The sequence below is a fragment of the Trifolium pratense genome, linkage group LG2 (genome assembly GCF_020283565.1).
Source record: "Trifolium pratense cultivar HEN17-A07 linkage group LG2, ARS_RC_1.1, whole genome shotgun sequence".
Taxonomy (NCBI): domain Eukaryota; kingdom Viridiplantae; phylum Streptophyta; class Magnoliopsida; order Fabales; family Fabaceae; genus Trifolium; species Trifolium pratense.
Window position 1 is genome coordinate 21012840 of NC_060060.1, and position 14994 is coordinate 21027833.

The 14994-nt window shown below is 29.9% G+C and overlaps 2 protein-coding genes across 2 annotated transcripts; one reads left to right on the forward strand and one right to left on the reverse strand.

Moving 5' to 3' along the window:
• Positions 1 to 6194: 6194 nt before the first annotated feature.
• Positions 6195 to 9096, forward strand: LOC123906760 (xyloglucan O-acetyltransferase 1-like). Its single transcript, XM_045956744.1, has 2 exons — positions 6195 to 7154; positions 7801 to 9096. The coding sequence occupies exons 1-2, from the start codon at positions 6917 to 6919 to the stop codon at positions 8904 to 8906; spliced, it is 1344 nt and encodes a 447-aa protein (XP_045812700.1). The 5' UTR covers positions 6195 to 6916; the 3' UTR covers positions 8907 to 9096.
• Positions 9097 to 10990: 1894 nt separating this feature from the next.
• LOC123906761 (xyloglucan O-acetyltransferase 1-like) lies at positions 10991 to 12908 on the reverse strand. The gene is made up of 2 exons (XM_045956745.1): positions 12593 to 12908; positions 10991 to 12241 (listed from the first exon to the last, which is right to left on the reverse strand). Exons 1-2 carry the CDS (start codon positions 12819 to 12821, stop codon positions 11130 to 11132), a joined length of 1341 nt encoding a protein of 446 aa, XP_045812701.1. The 5' UTR covers positions 12822 to 12908; the 3' UTR covers positions 10991 to 11129.
• Between the last annotated feature and the right edge of the window lie 2086 nt (positions 12909 to 14994).

Below are 14994 nucleotides of genomic sequence, written 5' to 3' on the forward strand. Positions count from 1 at the left end.
TAATTTAAATATATATGTCGTTATACTTATCATAATTATTATTTTTCATTTGTAATAATATATTTTAAGTATGTTCTAATCAAACCTGCATGCATTCATTTGCAATTTCTTTGGTAGTTAAAATAAACTCCACCAAGTGAAAGTTTGACGTAAAATTTTAAAAGAAGTCAATATATCAGCACAAAAATTTTATTTTCATAAAATATAAGAAAACATAAATTGGATGGAAGATATTGTTAGCAAACCGCCTCTAACTTTTTTTGAAAATAATAAGAAATGCACCGTAGTAAAAAAGCAACGCAACTTACGACTGCTCCACTACGATCCATAAAAAGAAAATATGATGCATCTCTTCAAACTTACGAGATATATTAGTTTTTCCTTTTATTTATTATTTTATACTAACACGCTTAAATTTTTAATTTTATTTTATACGATTACACTATTAGAATAAAATATGATACATCTCTTCATCAGTAGCAGAGCTAGGGGTGGCCCGGCCGGGCCGCAGCCCACCCCAAAAAATTGGAAATTACTTGGATATCTTGTTTATATATTTCCGGATAGCTTGCAGGTTCGACTCCTGCTTGTAGATTGTTTTAATTTTTCTATCTTTTTCCTTAAACAAATCTTTTTCATTGTGATTCTTTAATTTTTCTATTTTGGTTTTTTTAAATAAATCAACTTTCATTGTTGTGTAAAGTATATATATATATATATGGGGGCTGCTAATTTAGACCCAGTTGGGTCTAAATTAGCAAAGTACACCTTTTCAGTTGGACCAAAATACCCATTCTTTTTAATTAATTAACCAAATTACCATCAATGGACGCGGATCCAGTGTCGCGCACGTACCGCAGGACCATGGTTACAGGCCGTTGATTTCCATCCGACAGTCTTGATGAGATCAGATCTTGGCTGTCTGATGGAAATCAACGGTCTGTAACCATGGTCCTTCGGTACGCGCGCGACACTGGATCCGCGTCTATTAATGGGTATTTTGGTTAATTAATTAAAAAGAATGGGTATTTTGGTCCAATTGAAAAGGTGCACCTTGCTAACTTAGACCTAACTAGGGTCTAAGTTAGAAAACCCCTATATATATATATATATATATATATATATATATATATATATACTATTATTTTTTTTACTAGCTTTTTGTATGAATAAACACAATTTTTAATCGATTAAAAACAATTATTCTCTTTTGAATATATATCTGTAATATAATAAAAAATATAATTTTTTATGATCAATTTTATGCAAGTATTAGTTCAAAATTAATTATTTATTATTCCGAGTCACTTGTAAACGTAAATATTATTTTAAAGTACGCAGTTTAATTTTTTAGGGACCAACTGTTTTTTATGCGAGCAATCTTAGGGCCCGTTTGGTGCATAGGATAAGAGACAGGATATGATAACTGTATCATATCCTTTTCTTCAAAAAAAAAAACTGTATCATATCCTGTCGCAATCCAGTGTTTGGTAATACAGCAGGATATGATAAGTTAATCCTGAAGCTTATCCTATCCTGTCTCTCTAGTTATAATTCTTATCCTGAATTTGAGCTGGGTTACCAGCAGGATAGGATAAGAAAAAAAAATTACTGATTTATTTTATAAAATATATTTTAAAATACATAAAATAAAATTAATAAAATATAAATAATAAAATAATTAATTTTTAAATATATATGTGATTTTCTCACAAGGGTAATTTTGTAATTTATATATTCTAAAAAATCAAAATTTTACTAAAATTACAATATTTTAAGGTAAAATGATTATTAAAAAATTGACAAATAGGGATATTAATTTAAATTTTATAAAAAATTAAATATAATTCTTTTGCAATAGTAGTTTTATTATTTACGTATGAGATATATCATATATTTATTTGGCTTATCTAACATGTATATATTATTGAGTTATTTATTTGATCATGATTCATATAAAAAATTAAACTTGATTATTTTCTGATAATTTTTATTTGAAATTATATAAAGTTATTTGATTACTTATTCATATTTTTTATTTATAAAATTAAAAGTATTACAAAATAATTTTAAAAAAATAACAATTGTTTTACAATAGTAATTTTGTCATTGTCATTTAAATATGTTATATATCTTATCATATTATTATGAGCTATTAAAAACAAAATATAATAGTTATCATGTTTGTTATCCTGTGTGCACCAAACACAGGATATGATAACTGAGTATAATTATTATCCTGCTGTTATCATATCATATCCTTATCCTGTTTTATATCATGTCCTGTCACTATGCTATCCTGCACACCAAACGGACCCTTATGGTATTTCATCTTAGTGATTAACTTTATACTTCAATTGTTATATGCAATATAATTTTCGTTAACTTTATACTTATTACAACTTCAATTGTTATTATATGCAATATAATTTTCGTATTTAATTTATATGTTGTAATTTTTTTATCGGCCCACCCAATATTTTTTTTCTGGCTCCGCCACTGCTCTTCATACTTATGAGATATTATAAGAGACTCACTAAAAATTATATTCATTGTGTCCTTAATCTACAATATAAAATCTCATTTTCCTAAACAACTTTCTTATTTTTAATATAATAGAATTACAACTAAATCATGTTACTATAATTTAAATATATATGTCGTTATACTTATCATAATTATTATTTTTCATTTGTAATAATATATTTTAAGTATGTTCTAATCAAATCTGCATGCATTCATTTGCAATTTCTTTGGTAGTTAAAATAAATTCCACCAAGTGAAAGTTTGACGTAAAATTTCTAAATAACCCTCTTATTTTTAATATAAATTAATATTAAACTTACTATTTCACTATATTTTAAAGTATTATCAATCATTTAATTATATATAATAATACTTATCATAATTATTATTTTTCATTTATGAAAATATTTTAAATGTGTATTTTAATCGAGCCCATAATTAAATTTTGGGTTGGTATATTTTCCTGAAAATCGAGACTAATAAAATCGGAATAAAATTTTACCAAGTGAATAATTGATAAGAAACTTCAAGAGAACGAGAGGGAGATAAATAGATAAGTTATTTGGCATCTTAAGTTGTATAGAAGAGAGTAAACAGTAACGTTGCTATTTGATAGGTAATTTTCAGAACACGAGATCACGTGATAAAAAATGTCAAAATCACCATACTTCTTAGTTAAACATTACTCATGAGCAATATTTTCACCAAGTATAAGTATGTATGACCTTCAACTCTTATTGAAAATAAATAAATAAGTGATACATTAAAAATAAAAAAGTAAAGTGATTTGTGACTAAAATTGCAATTCATATAATGAAAACTAAGATTTTATACGATAACACAATTAAAATAAAATATGATACATCATTTCAATAAAAAATATTTTAATTCTGAACAACTTTATTTGTTTTTACACATATCTAATATTGAATATAACCATATCGTAAAAAGTATTTAACAATGTATTTTAATCGAATGTGCGATTATACTTATCACAATTATTATTTTTAATTTATAAAAATATTTTAATTGTGTATTTTAATCGAACCAACCCGTGCAACGCATGAGTTTACCCCTAGTATTAATTAAAATAACTAATGATTATTTTACGACCGTTTAATGATGATTTGAAACGTCTTTTGAGTTACAATGTCGAACTTTTAACACCGCATAAACGTCTAAAAGTAAAATGGCCACTTTTTTTTATGCAATAATTCATAAAGGCATGTATATATAAAGCCATACAATATTATTTCACGTGTTATTTTATTTGAAATTATTAATTATTAGGCTAACAATTTCCTATGTAAGATGATTTAAGGCTAAAAATGCGACTTCACTAAGTACAAACATCTCATTGTTTCGAGCATGAACTACTGCATCATATTTCCCCTTAACTTGAATAGCTTTCTCACATCTCGCAGCTCCATCACCAGCAGCTTGTGCATTAGTTTTTGCACTTTGAGGATCCTTATTAAACTCAGTCGATGCACTTAGGAATGCAACAACAATATCATTGTAGAAATCATTTCCACATTGTTTAAGGGCATCATTAGTGGGGATACGTTTTGCTAATGCTCTAATATATTCTTGAGCTGAAACAGCTTCAAATATTGCTAAATTCAAGATATGATTAGAGAGTTCATGATAAGTTGTGGCTGCAACTATTTTATAGTCACCTAGCATATAATGCAAGCAAATACTCTCATCTTGTCTTGCCTCTTTACATACAATTTCATACAATTTGAGAGATAATGTTGGAACAACAACATTAAAAAGACACAAGCAAATGATGAACAATGATGATGGCGATAACCTAATGGATTTCATTTTGTTCAAATAATTGAGTAAATTAATTTTTCCTAGTTGCTATAAAAGATCAAATCAAAACCTTCGTAATTAATATAATTAAAGTAGCTATTTCAAGTCAAGATCAAATCAGAGATGTTAGAAATAATAATGCTTCGTAATTAATATAATTAAAGTAACGTATTTGAATAAAGGCAAATAAAGTTATAAATAAATAATTATTTTAAAAGAAAATAGTAACGTATTTAACCAAGTCATCGGACTCAAGTGGTTAATGAACTTCACCAAAAAAACGGATTTTGGGAGAACTCGGGTTTGATTCATGTGTGGAACAATTTCTTAGCCAAACTTTATTTACTTCGCGGCCGAACTCTAGACTACTAGAGCTCTTTCCTCTAAAAATCATAGAGTTATAAAAAAAAATAGTAACGTATTTGAATAAAGGCAAATAAAGTTATAAATAAATAATATAATTCATAAATATTGCGGCAGTTACATTTCAAATATATGGTTATACAATTTGAATAAAGGCAAATAAAGTTATAAATAAATAATATAATTCATAAATATTGTGGCAGTTACATTTCAAATATGGTTATACAGGAGAAAAAGAAGAAGTTAGACCATCTCCAATGGTGTAGTACCTATTAGGCATTCACAATGGAGCACTCCATTTTTGAGTACTTAAATGGTCCCACATAGACACATCATCTAATAAAGTATCATAAGACCATTGGAGATGGTCTTATGATACTTATTAGGTATTACCATTGGAGCAATACTCATTTGAGTACATATTAATAGGTACTGGTTCTACAATAAGCATTAATACCTATTTTGTTTTTGTGGGACCCATTTATAAAGATGTATAGTTATTGGTGAAATGTGTTATTGGTAGGGCCCATTTAATACTTTTTAAGAGATGTTGGGTTGGAGGGATTGAGTACTTATTAAGTACTATTATTAAAAAATTATAAATGCATGATGTGTACATGTGAGTAGGGATGGCAAAAAAACCCAAACCCGAGAGATCCACCCGAATCCAAACCCAAGTCAACGGGCGAAACCCGATTGACTGGGTTTGGGTTTGGGTTCGGGTGACACCCGATAATATGGGTGTGGGTTTGGTATCAGTCAAACCCACACCCGAAACCCATACACCCACCCGAAATATTTTATAATTATTTTAATTACCCCATAGTCTCCCTCAATTTCCTTGGAAGACCTTAAATTTTAGTTGTAATTTAATTTCTTGAAAATCTATGTTGTAATTTCTTGAAAGTCTATGTTTGAATTTCCTTGGAAGACCTTAATTTTAGTTGTAATTTAATTTCTTAAATTTGCAAATTATTTTCAAATGTACTACGGGTTTGAGTTTGGGTGGAAAAAACCCGAACCCAATGGGTGTGGGCGTGAGTGTTGTTTTGCCACCCGAACATCCTTTAGGTTTGGGTTTGGGTGATGATTTCGGGTGTGGGTTTGGTAAGTGTCAAACCCGTACCCGTGGGCACCCGTTGCCATTCCTACATGTGAGATCCAGTTAAGTACTAAAAACTTAATATCTCCGTTGTGGATGCTCTTAGGTTGAAACATGTAAAAAACAAAACCATAATACTAGATAATTTAGTTTGATAGAAGAAATGTGCCTTCTTCTTAGAATTCTAAATTTTGTAAAATTTCTAATTCATCGAACTAAACCTACACTAAAGAATTTTGAGTTCAATTTTACAATTTACATTGGTTTATATTTGATCCAAATTTTGTTAAAGAAATTGCAAGATGAAATCAAACCAAGCCAACTACTTTTAATTAATTTGATATTTTCCCTTTAAAGTAATCTCAAACCAATCATTTTTACCATAAACGACCCTACACCATTATTATACGTGTCTCATTCATTACCTCACATAAATGCTATTGACTCCATTATTCATGCATTTCTCTTTCTCCTTTGTTACAACATCTCTCAATTCTTTCAATCTTATCTTCTTCATTTTTTTTTTAAATTTCTTAATGAAAAATTTATCTAATCATGATCACAAACCCTTACGAACCCTAAGTTAGGATCACAATCATCTTCCAAATTTCCTTAGCTCTAAAATCATCAAGAAATTTGTGAAATCCTCAAAGCATCAATTCATAGCATTATGATAATAAATCTCCAAGAATTTTTTTCAATTGAACGGTGAGTTTTTTCAATTGAATTATTTATTTGAGTATAACCCACAAGAAATTTATGTCTCTCTATACATATGTCACAACTTTCTTCAATCTCACTTCACCCATTAGTTTAAATTTTATTTCACTTCCATATTTTTTTTACTCTCAACCATATATTAATTAAGAATTTCGTCCTTGTATTCACCAACAAAAAAAAAATGTCCTTGTACTTTATTCTTTAATATAAAAATATATGCACTATTTTCAACTTATGTGAGTGTGTATCAATTAAAATTATGTGACATGAAAATTAAACACTAAAACAACGTTTACTTCACGTCAATTATTTGGAAGAAAAATTTATTCCATTTCCAATAAGAACAAAACAAAAGAGAGACTATGAGAAGAAAGCAAAGTAGGAATGGAAGCACAAAAATATGCTTTCAAAATGAAAAGTTCAACAACTACTACATTAAAAGATGATTCTCTTTGCCTCTCTAAGAACCTTGTTCCATATACACTTCAATTTCTACTTCCTATAGCTTTGTTACCTATAGTTCTTCTTTGTATATACTTTTACCCTCTCTTCCTTACAAAATCTCAAACAAATGAGCTTCACTATGGCACTATTTCTTCTCCTCCTCCTCCACCTTATCCAGGTATGTGGATGCATACTTTTTTGTTATTTTATACTATTTTCTTTGTCTCATTATGTGTGTGTTTCTTTTAAGTTAATGAACATTTTTTTAGAAAAATTATTAGTCTATTAACTTTAATGGTTGAAAGTAGTCATGGTTTTATCGTGGTTGAAAATAGTAGTAGTTGAATTATTAGGTGTGTACTATTTAATTAAATAAGGAAAATGCTAAACAGATAAGGGCATTATTACAAATCATATCCTTATGTACAAGGCATCATTAAGGCATTTGGTCTCTTGTCCTCTCATAATATCGAAAATTACTCTTGACGTCCTCTCATATGCTCACGACGCCCTCTCATATGCTCACGGTTGCCCCTATAAAAAGACGGGACATGTGAGCATATGAGGGGTCTAAATAATGAGCAGTTTTCTATGATATCGACATTTTGAGCGGTTTAGTAGGCCTCAAAGTTTAGTCACACTTAAAGCTTCTCACATTTTTCAATGGCGTTTTTAAATATTGAACCTTGAACCTCTAACTCTGATATACAATCTCAACGTGTATGGTCAACTGGGCTACTCTGATTAGATTTATTTAAACTATTTTGAATGTTACATTTTAGAATTATATCTAATTAATATATACTTTGGTATTTTATTTGCAGTAAATAACAAAATCAAAGCTGAAAACAACTCATGTGACTACTTCAATGGAAAATGGATTCATGACAAGAGTGGCCCTTTGTACAATGGAACAACATGTGGAACAATCAAAGAAGGACAAAATTGTATGACCAATGGAAGACCAGACTCAAACTACCTTTACTATAGATGGAAACCAAATGAATGCAATCTTCCAAGGTTTGAACCAAACACTTTTCTCCAACTAAGTAAAAACAAACACATAGCTTTTATTGGTGATTCTTTAGCTAGGAACCAATTTGAGTCCCTTCTTTGCATGTTATCAACTGTTTCAAAGCCTAAACCAGTTCATCATAAAGGTTCACATTGGTGGCACTTTGCTTCTCATAATGCAACTATTTCAGATTATTGGTCACCATTTCTTGTACAAGGTGATGAAAGATCAAAATCAGGGCCAAGTTTTAATACAATGCATTTGGATCGCGTTAACGAGAGATGGCTGAAGGATATGGATGGAATGGACTTGATTTTTTTATCATTTGGGAATTGGTTTAATGTTCCTTCAATTTACTATGAAAATGGTTTGGTTTTAGGATGCTTGAATTGTTCTAGTTTTGGTCTTAATTATACCGATATCGGTTTTTATGTTCCATTAAGAAAGGCTTTAAGGACTAGTCTTAATGCTATAGTTGAGAGGAAAAGAGCTAAAGGGAAAGAAATTAGTGTGATTGTGAGAACTTTTTCACCTACTCATTTTGATGGTGATTGGGATAAGGCCGGAACATGTTCGAAGACCGAACCTTACGGAAATGGAGAGAAGAAAGTTGGAGAAATGGAAAGTGAGATTCGAAGGATTCAAATAGAGGAAGTCGAAAGTGCTAAGGCGAAAGCGAATGAATTCGGAGGGATTAGATTTGAGGTATTGGATGTAACTGAATTGGCATTGTTGAGACCAGATGGTCATCCAGGTGCTTATATGAATCCTTTTCCATTTGCTAATGGAGTTTCTGAGCATGTGCAAAATGATTGTGTTCATTGGTGTTTGCCGGGGCCTATAGATACATGGAATGAGATTTTTCTTGAGATGATGAAGTGGGATTGGAAGGGACAACCAAGGAGTGAAGAGTGAGATTTTCATCTTATCTTGTTAATTTATTGATCTAAATCTTTGCATAGAAAGGTTATGTTTATTCTGTTTTGGTATATGTTGATGGGAGGGATTTTTGTTTATAGTTTATTGGGACCAATATGTAGAAGTTAAAGTTTGATGTACATTATTCTTGTAAGTTACAATGTCTATCCATAAAAATTGCTTTTTATGTTGGATGAATTAAGGACTAAAATAGTGTGACAATATATGAAGTGTTTGATTAATTAATGACCAGTAAATTATGCATAAAAATTTGAGACATACTTTATAGTTTACTACTTTTTAGCAACAGCAGAATAAATCTTTCAATACATATAGGTATATAAATTATCTAGGATCTGCATACAGAGATACAAGACTGAATTAATTATGTTAGACAAAGTAACTGTTTTGTTATTTTAGCCTTATTAGCATTTTCTTATTCCTCAAGTTTGATGAATTGCTGTCTAAGCTTGTCCAACTTATTGGCCTTACCAACAGTGTCGGACTCCGGATAAAAGTCAAATAGTTGTTGGCGCAGTTGATCCTTCGACGCTGAAGCTTGTTCAAAGGCATGAATAATGGTAAGGATATCAGTCATGTCTGTTAGAGAAGAGAGGAACTTGTTCACCAAAGCAAAATGCAATGGTTGTCGAATAGGCTTATGTTCATCAACTATTTGTTGCATCCTGGCGACAGCGACATGGTTAAGGGAAGGGATGGGCATAGGATTTGAGACCAACTCCTTCAACTCTTTGAAGAGCTCCACCACAATAGAACCATTAACAACAAAATACGATTAACAATATATGGTCAACACCATAAGAATTGGTTCTATAAGAAATAAAAGGACATATAATTGAATTTAACTTGAGGAGTAATTCACTACTAAATTTTGATTTTATAACTTGGACTACAATTACTATTTCTCAAGTAACTCTTTTAGAGATATCGAATTATTTAATGTGACATATAATTTGGTGTTCGTTCATATTTTTTATGATATATTCGTCAACCTAAGAAATTAGGGTACTATATAGATAAAGTCAAATATGTGATGTGGGTATTTATAGAAGTTGAGGAGGATACAAAAAAAGTTATCATGGGCCATTAGATTAAGAGAGAGAACTTTTCTCAAGAGATTACAACAAATGACTCCTTATTATTGGTGAGGCAGTAGGGACCCTTAGCACTGGAAGTAGGTTGCATTGCAGGACAGTTTAAGATGAAAATGGTAAAAACAGAAGACATGAAGAAAGAGTTGTTTAATGTGTCCTTTTGGTCAAGTCATAATATTAGACAAAATCCTGTGATGAGAATCACTGGCTAATTAAAAAAATAAATAAAATCTTTATCAACTTCAAATTCTAAATGAGGCTTAAGGCATCTACTTCAAAGGCTTTAGGGCCACTAGTGTCTTACATTAATAGGCAATGAGACAAGTTTAAATCATGCATAAAATTTTGATAGATAATTTTTATCAATTGATCAAATGAAATATGACGTGATTTATTGGTGAAATAATAGAAATATATTTGTATACGGTACAAGACTATTTTACTTGTTCATGTTAGTCAAGGCCTAAATTAACACTTCCTTTAATCCATTTTATGACTAGCTGCATATGATTTATTTTGTGTTTTTCTTCTTGTTTTACCTTGTAAGGTTAGGCTGCATTGAATTTTAATCGAATAAGGCTCTCCTATAAAATTTTGTTTAGGCAATCAACTATGTTGGGCCAGTTCTGTTATCCTAACACCACCAAGACATTTACTTATACTACCCAATCCACTGAAGCAATGGCTTTATATAGGATCCAAATCACAAAATGTTGGCAGTTTCTTTTGATGTTCTATAAGTTTCTTAAACACCATTCGCTACTTAAGTAACGGACGGTTTTTTTTTCTCAAAATTTTTATTTTATAATATCCGCTACTTAAATAACGGATGAGTAAAACTACAGAGCGCGAAAAACTCATAGAACACCAGAAGAAACTTCCCAAAATGTTACCTTCAAAGTTTACAAACTCTTAGGCCCACTTACCCTAAAATTTTCATCAAACAAAAAAATACTAATAAAAAAATGATTAAAAAAGATGTCATATAAAATTTACTCTCACCAATATGTAACAAAGTATTTCCTTTTGATACCTAAGTAGGCACAAAAATTCTCTATTCCAAGGCAATGTTATGACATAATGCAGAGAGTAAAATATAAATAAATTAACTAGATAAATTAATTCTAGGTTGTTCCTCCCACTTCTTAATCAATTCTAGAAAAATCTCATTCCATGTATCAATTGGTCCAGGCAAACACCAATGAACACAATCATTTTGCACATATTCTTGAACTCCATTAAAAAATGGAAAAGGATTCATATAAGGACCTGGATGGCCATCTGGTCTTAACAAGGCTAAATTTGTAATATCCAATACCTCAAATCTAAACCTTCCAAATTCATTTCCTTTGTTCTTAGCATTTTCCACTTCTTCAACCTCAACTTTTCTCATCTCATTATCCATTCCTTCAACTTTCTTCTCCTCACTTTTATAAGGCTTAGTTTTTGGACATGCACCAGCCTTATCCCATGCACCTTCAAAATGATGTGGTGTAAATGTTGTCACAACTACATCAATTCCATTTTTACCCTTATGTCCTCTTCTATCAATTATACTATTAAGGCTAGTCCTTAAAGACTTTCTTAATACATCATAAAACCCAACATCAGTGTAATTAAGACCACAATAGTGACATCCTAATATTGAATTACCCTCATGGTAAATAGCTTGTAGCAAAAACCAATGACCAATTGAAAACACAATCATGTCCATTTGATCCATATCCTTAGCCCATTTCTCATCAACATGATCCAAATATAACTCATTATTTGGCCTATTATTTGATTTTTCAATACCTTGCACTAAAAATGGTGACCAATATAATGAAATAGTTACATTATATGAAGAAAAGTACCACCTAGAAAATTGACTGTCTTTACCAATGCTATTTTTGTACACAAGTTTAGGAATTGAAGTAGTTGATAACATGCAAAGAAGTGACTCTAATTGGTTTCTTGCCATAGAATCTCCAACAAAAGCTATGTGTTTATTGTTAATGAGTTGGAGAAAAGTTTTAGGTTCAAACCTTGGAAGATAGCATTCATTTGGTTTCCATCTCCAATAAAGATAATCAGAATCTGGTCTTCCATGTTTGATGCAATTTCTTCCTTCTTTCATCAAACTACATGTTGTATCATTGTACAAAGGGCCTTTGGTGTCTTTGATCCAATCACCCTTTGAGTAATCACATTGCTTTTGGTAAGCTTTTTTCTTTTCTGAAATTAAGAAATGTAAAAGTCTTGTTAACCAACAAAACAATCTCAAGTTACTTATTAGAATGAGTAAATAGTCATTTTTTATGAATCTCCGCGATGATCATGGCTGAATATCTCGAAATTATAAAACAACACTAAAATTGTGTTTTGTTAGTAGTTTTATGGACTAAATTGATTAATACAATTGAATTAATTGATTGTAAATCACATGTTTCGGCTGTGCTACTAACACAACTCCGACACACATCGGTTACGTGACACATCTTTAATCAGAAGTGTCGGTGTTATTGAAAACAAAATCTACTAGCAATTGTATAATTTTGACAAAATAAATTATGAATACACACATACCTGAATAAGAAGATGTAGGAGGAGGAACAAGAAGAGAAGATTGAGAAATGATGTTAATGATGGGTTTGGATTGAGCAAACTCATTTTTTGAAGATGGAGAAAAGGGTAGATTGTAGAAGTATAGAAGAAGCAAAGATATTGAAAGCAAAGAACAAATAGTCAAAGGTAGAACTCTCATGTAAAGAAAATTTGATTTATCTTTCATGAAATTCGAAGTTCTAATTTTCATAGCTTTTTTTGTGCTTAATTTGTTTGTCACTCCTTATGTGTTTTCAGTTTTGATCAATGATAAAAAACACTTTTTTTGTTTTGTTATGTTTTGTTTTGGATGGTTTATGCATTAGTCATTAACATTAGGTGAAGAGAAAGTCAAAAAGGCAAGCAGGTTTAGTGGCTAATTGATTGATTGAGTTGTAGAAAACAACACGTCAGAATCCATAATTTATTAACTTATTCTTATCTTGAAATTATGTAAAGGATTTTTTTCTTCTAGTCTTCTTGTTAGAAATTTCATCCTTAAAATATGAAAAAATAGAATGATTGGAGGTTCAAACCCCAAATCCCTATATATATAATATAATAATATCCTGAGCTAAACTCAAAGAACTATATCAATAATTTTTATTGGCATATAAAACTAGTATATATCTCAATTTTATCGTTATTTCTTTATACCGTTCCTTTTCATAGTATAGGTGAATTTTATCGTAAAGACATCATAATTTGTAAGATTGAAATTCAACCTGTTATTTTTCATTTATTCGCTTTTAGGAATAAATTTTTTGTCACTAGCTGACTATTTTCTTAAAAAAAAAAACAAATTATGTGAATTTGGATGGAGAGGCTGATGAATGAGCAAAGAGGTAGTTATTGTGAAAATTGAACTCATACTCCCGCAAATATGAATCAATTTTTAACCGATTGAACTAATATGTGTCGTGTATTATGTATCCTAAAAAATGGCAAGTTATTAATGTTTACTTATTTTGTATTTAATGTCAAAAAAAATTTCCTTGCATGAGAGATTTTAGATTGAATCCCATTAACTTTTAAAATTTTATCAAGTAATTTAGTGGATAAAATTTATTTTCGAGAGTTTTTTTTTTAAAAAAATGTAATTTTTATTAAGTTAAAATATTTAACTTGAATATTTAAGTTATTGAATGTCAAAAGTACTCTTTTAATTTATAAAAAAAAAAATTAAGTTATCATAAAAATCATTTTTTTAACGGTAAAACAAACGAACTCTAAATAATCTGAAAATAAACAAACTAAATTAAACACGTGGACACAACATACCAAAACTAAATCTCAGAAATAGCTACATATTCCAAAGTTGTTAGATGTGTGTTAGTTGTTTGTAAGCATTGTTTAGGCTTGTTGCATAAGCATATGTGTATGTGTATGTGTATGTGTATGTGTTGTTGGCGCGCGCGAGAGCTAGCTTGAGGGCCAAGTCACCTCATGTCATGTGTGAGTTAGTTTTGTTGTTGTAACATGTTTTGTGTTGCTTGTAACTTGGCTACATAAGGCCTTTCTTATGCATAATGAAAGTAGAGGTTCCATTTGCCTTAACAAAAGCTCCCTCCGGCAAGGAATGTAGCACAATCTACGATTATAGGAAGCATGTATTCACACTAGATAGTATAATATAGGTTTAACTACACATTTAGTCTCTTACGTTTATTTTAGGTTTCAATTTGGTCTCTTATATTTAAAACGTTACAAATTGGTCCCCTACGTTTATGCCGTTATGATAAGTTAGTCATTTTCGTTAAATTTAAACTTAACTCTGTTTACACCGATGACGTGGCTAACGAAAATGCTGATGTGGATATTAATTTGCTTAAAACATTAATTAATTTTTCTTAGTCATCAATTTCTTTTTTTTTTACAGTATCAATTTCTTTTTCTTAAAAAACTAGCAGGACACCCGTGCGTCCGCACGGAAGTCGCGGCGTTGCCGCTCCTCACTTGGTAAGATGAAATGATATAATATTTGGTAAAAAAAATAGAAAAAGAACAATGGTAAAACCATCACAAAAAAACTTTAGGTCTCCGTATTAATTTAGGAATATAAATATAGATAATGTAGAAATTATGAAGAAAAAAAATAGGCTACCTTATTAATATATTAGTAAAAACATATGTGTTGAAAAATCACAAAAAAAACTTATGTCCACGTATTAATATATGAGTATAAATATAGTCCCGTAAAAATTATTAAAAAATAGGCAATCATATTAAAATGTTAGTGAAAATATAGGATAGGTCTCGCAACAGTCATCAAAATAATTAGGTCATCGTATTAAATATGAGTATAACCAGAAAAATTGTAAAAAAAAAATAGACAACTTAATTTTTATTTTATTTTTGTTTCAAACAACTTAATTAATATATAA

Coding starts and splice junctions, on each gene's coding strand:
- LOC123906760 (XM_045956744.1), top strand. CDS start 6,917: ATGGAAGCACAAAAATATGCTTTCAAAATGAAAAGTTCAACAACTACT. Junction 7,155..7,800: donor TCCTCCTCCACCTTATCCAG/GTATGTGGATGC, acceptor TTTTATTTGCAG/TAAATAACAAAATCAAAGCT.
- LOC123906761 (XM_045956745.1), bottom strand. CDS start 12,821: ATGAAAATTAGAACTTCGAATTTCATGAAAGATAAATCAAATTTTCTT. Junction 12,242..12,592: donor TCCTACATCTTCTTATTCAG/GTATGTGTGTAT, acceptor TCTTAATTTCAG/AAAAGAAAAAAGCTTACCAA.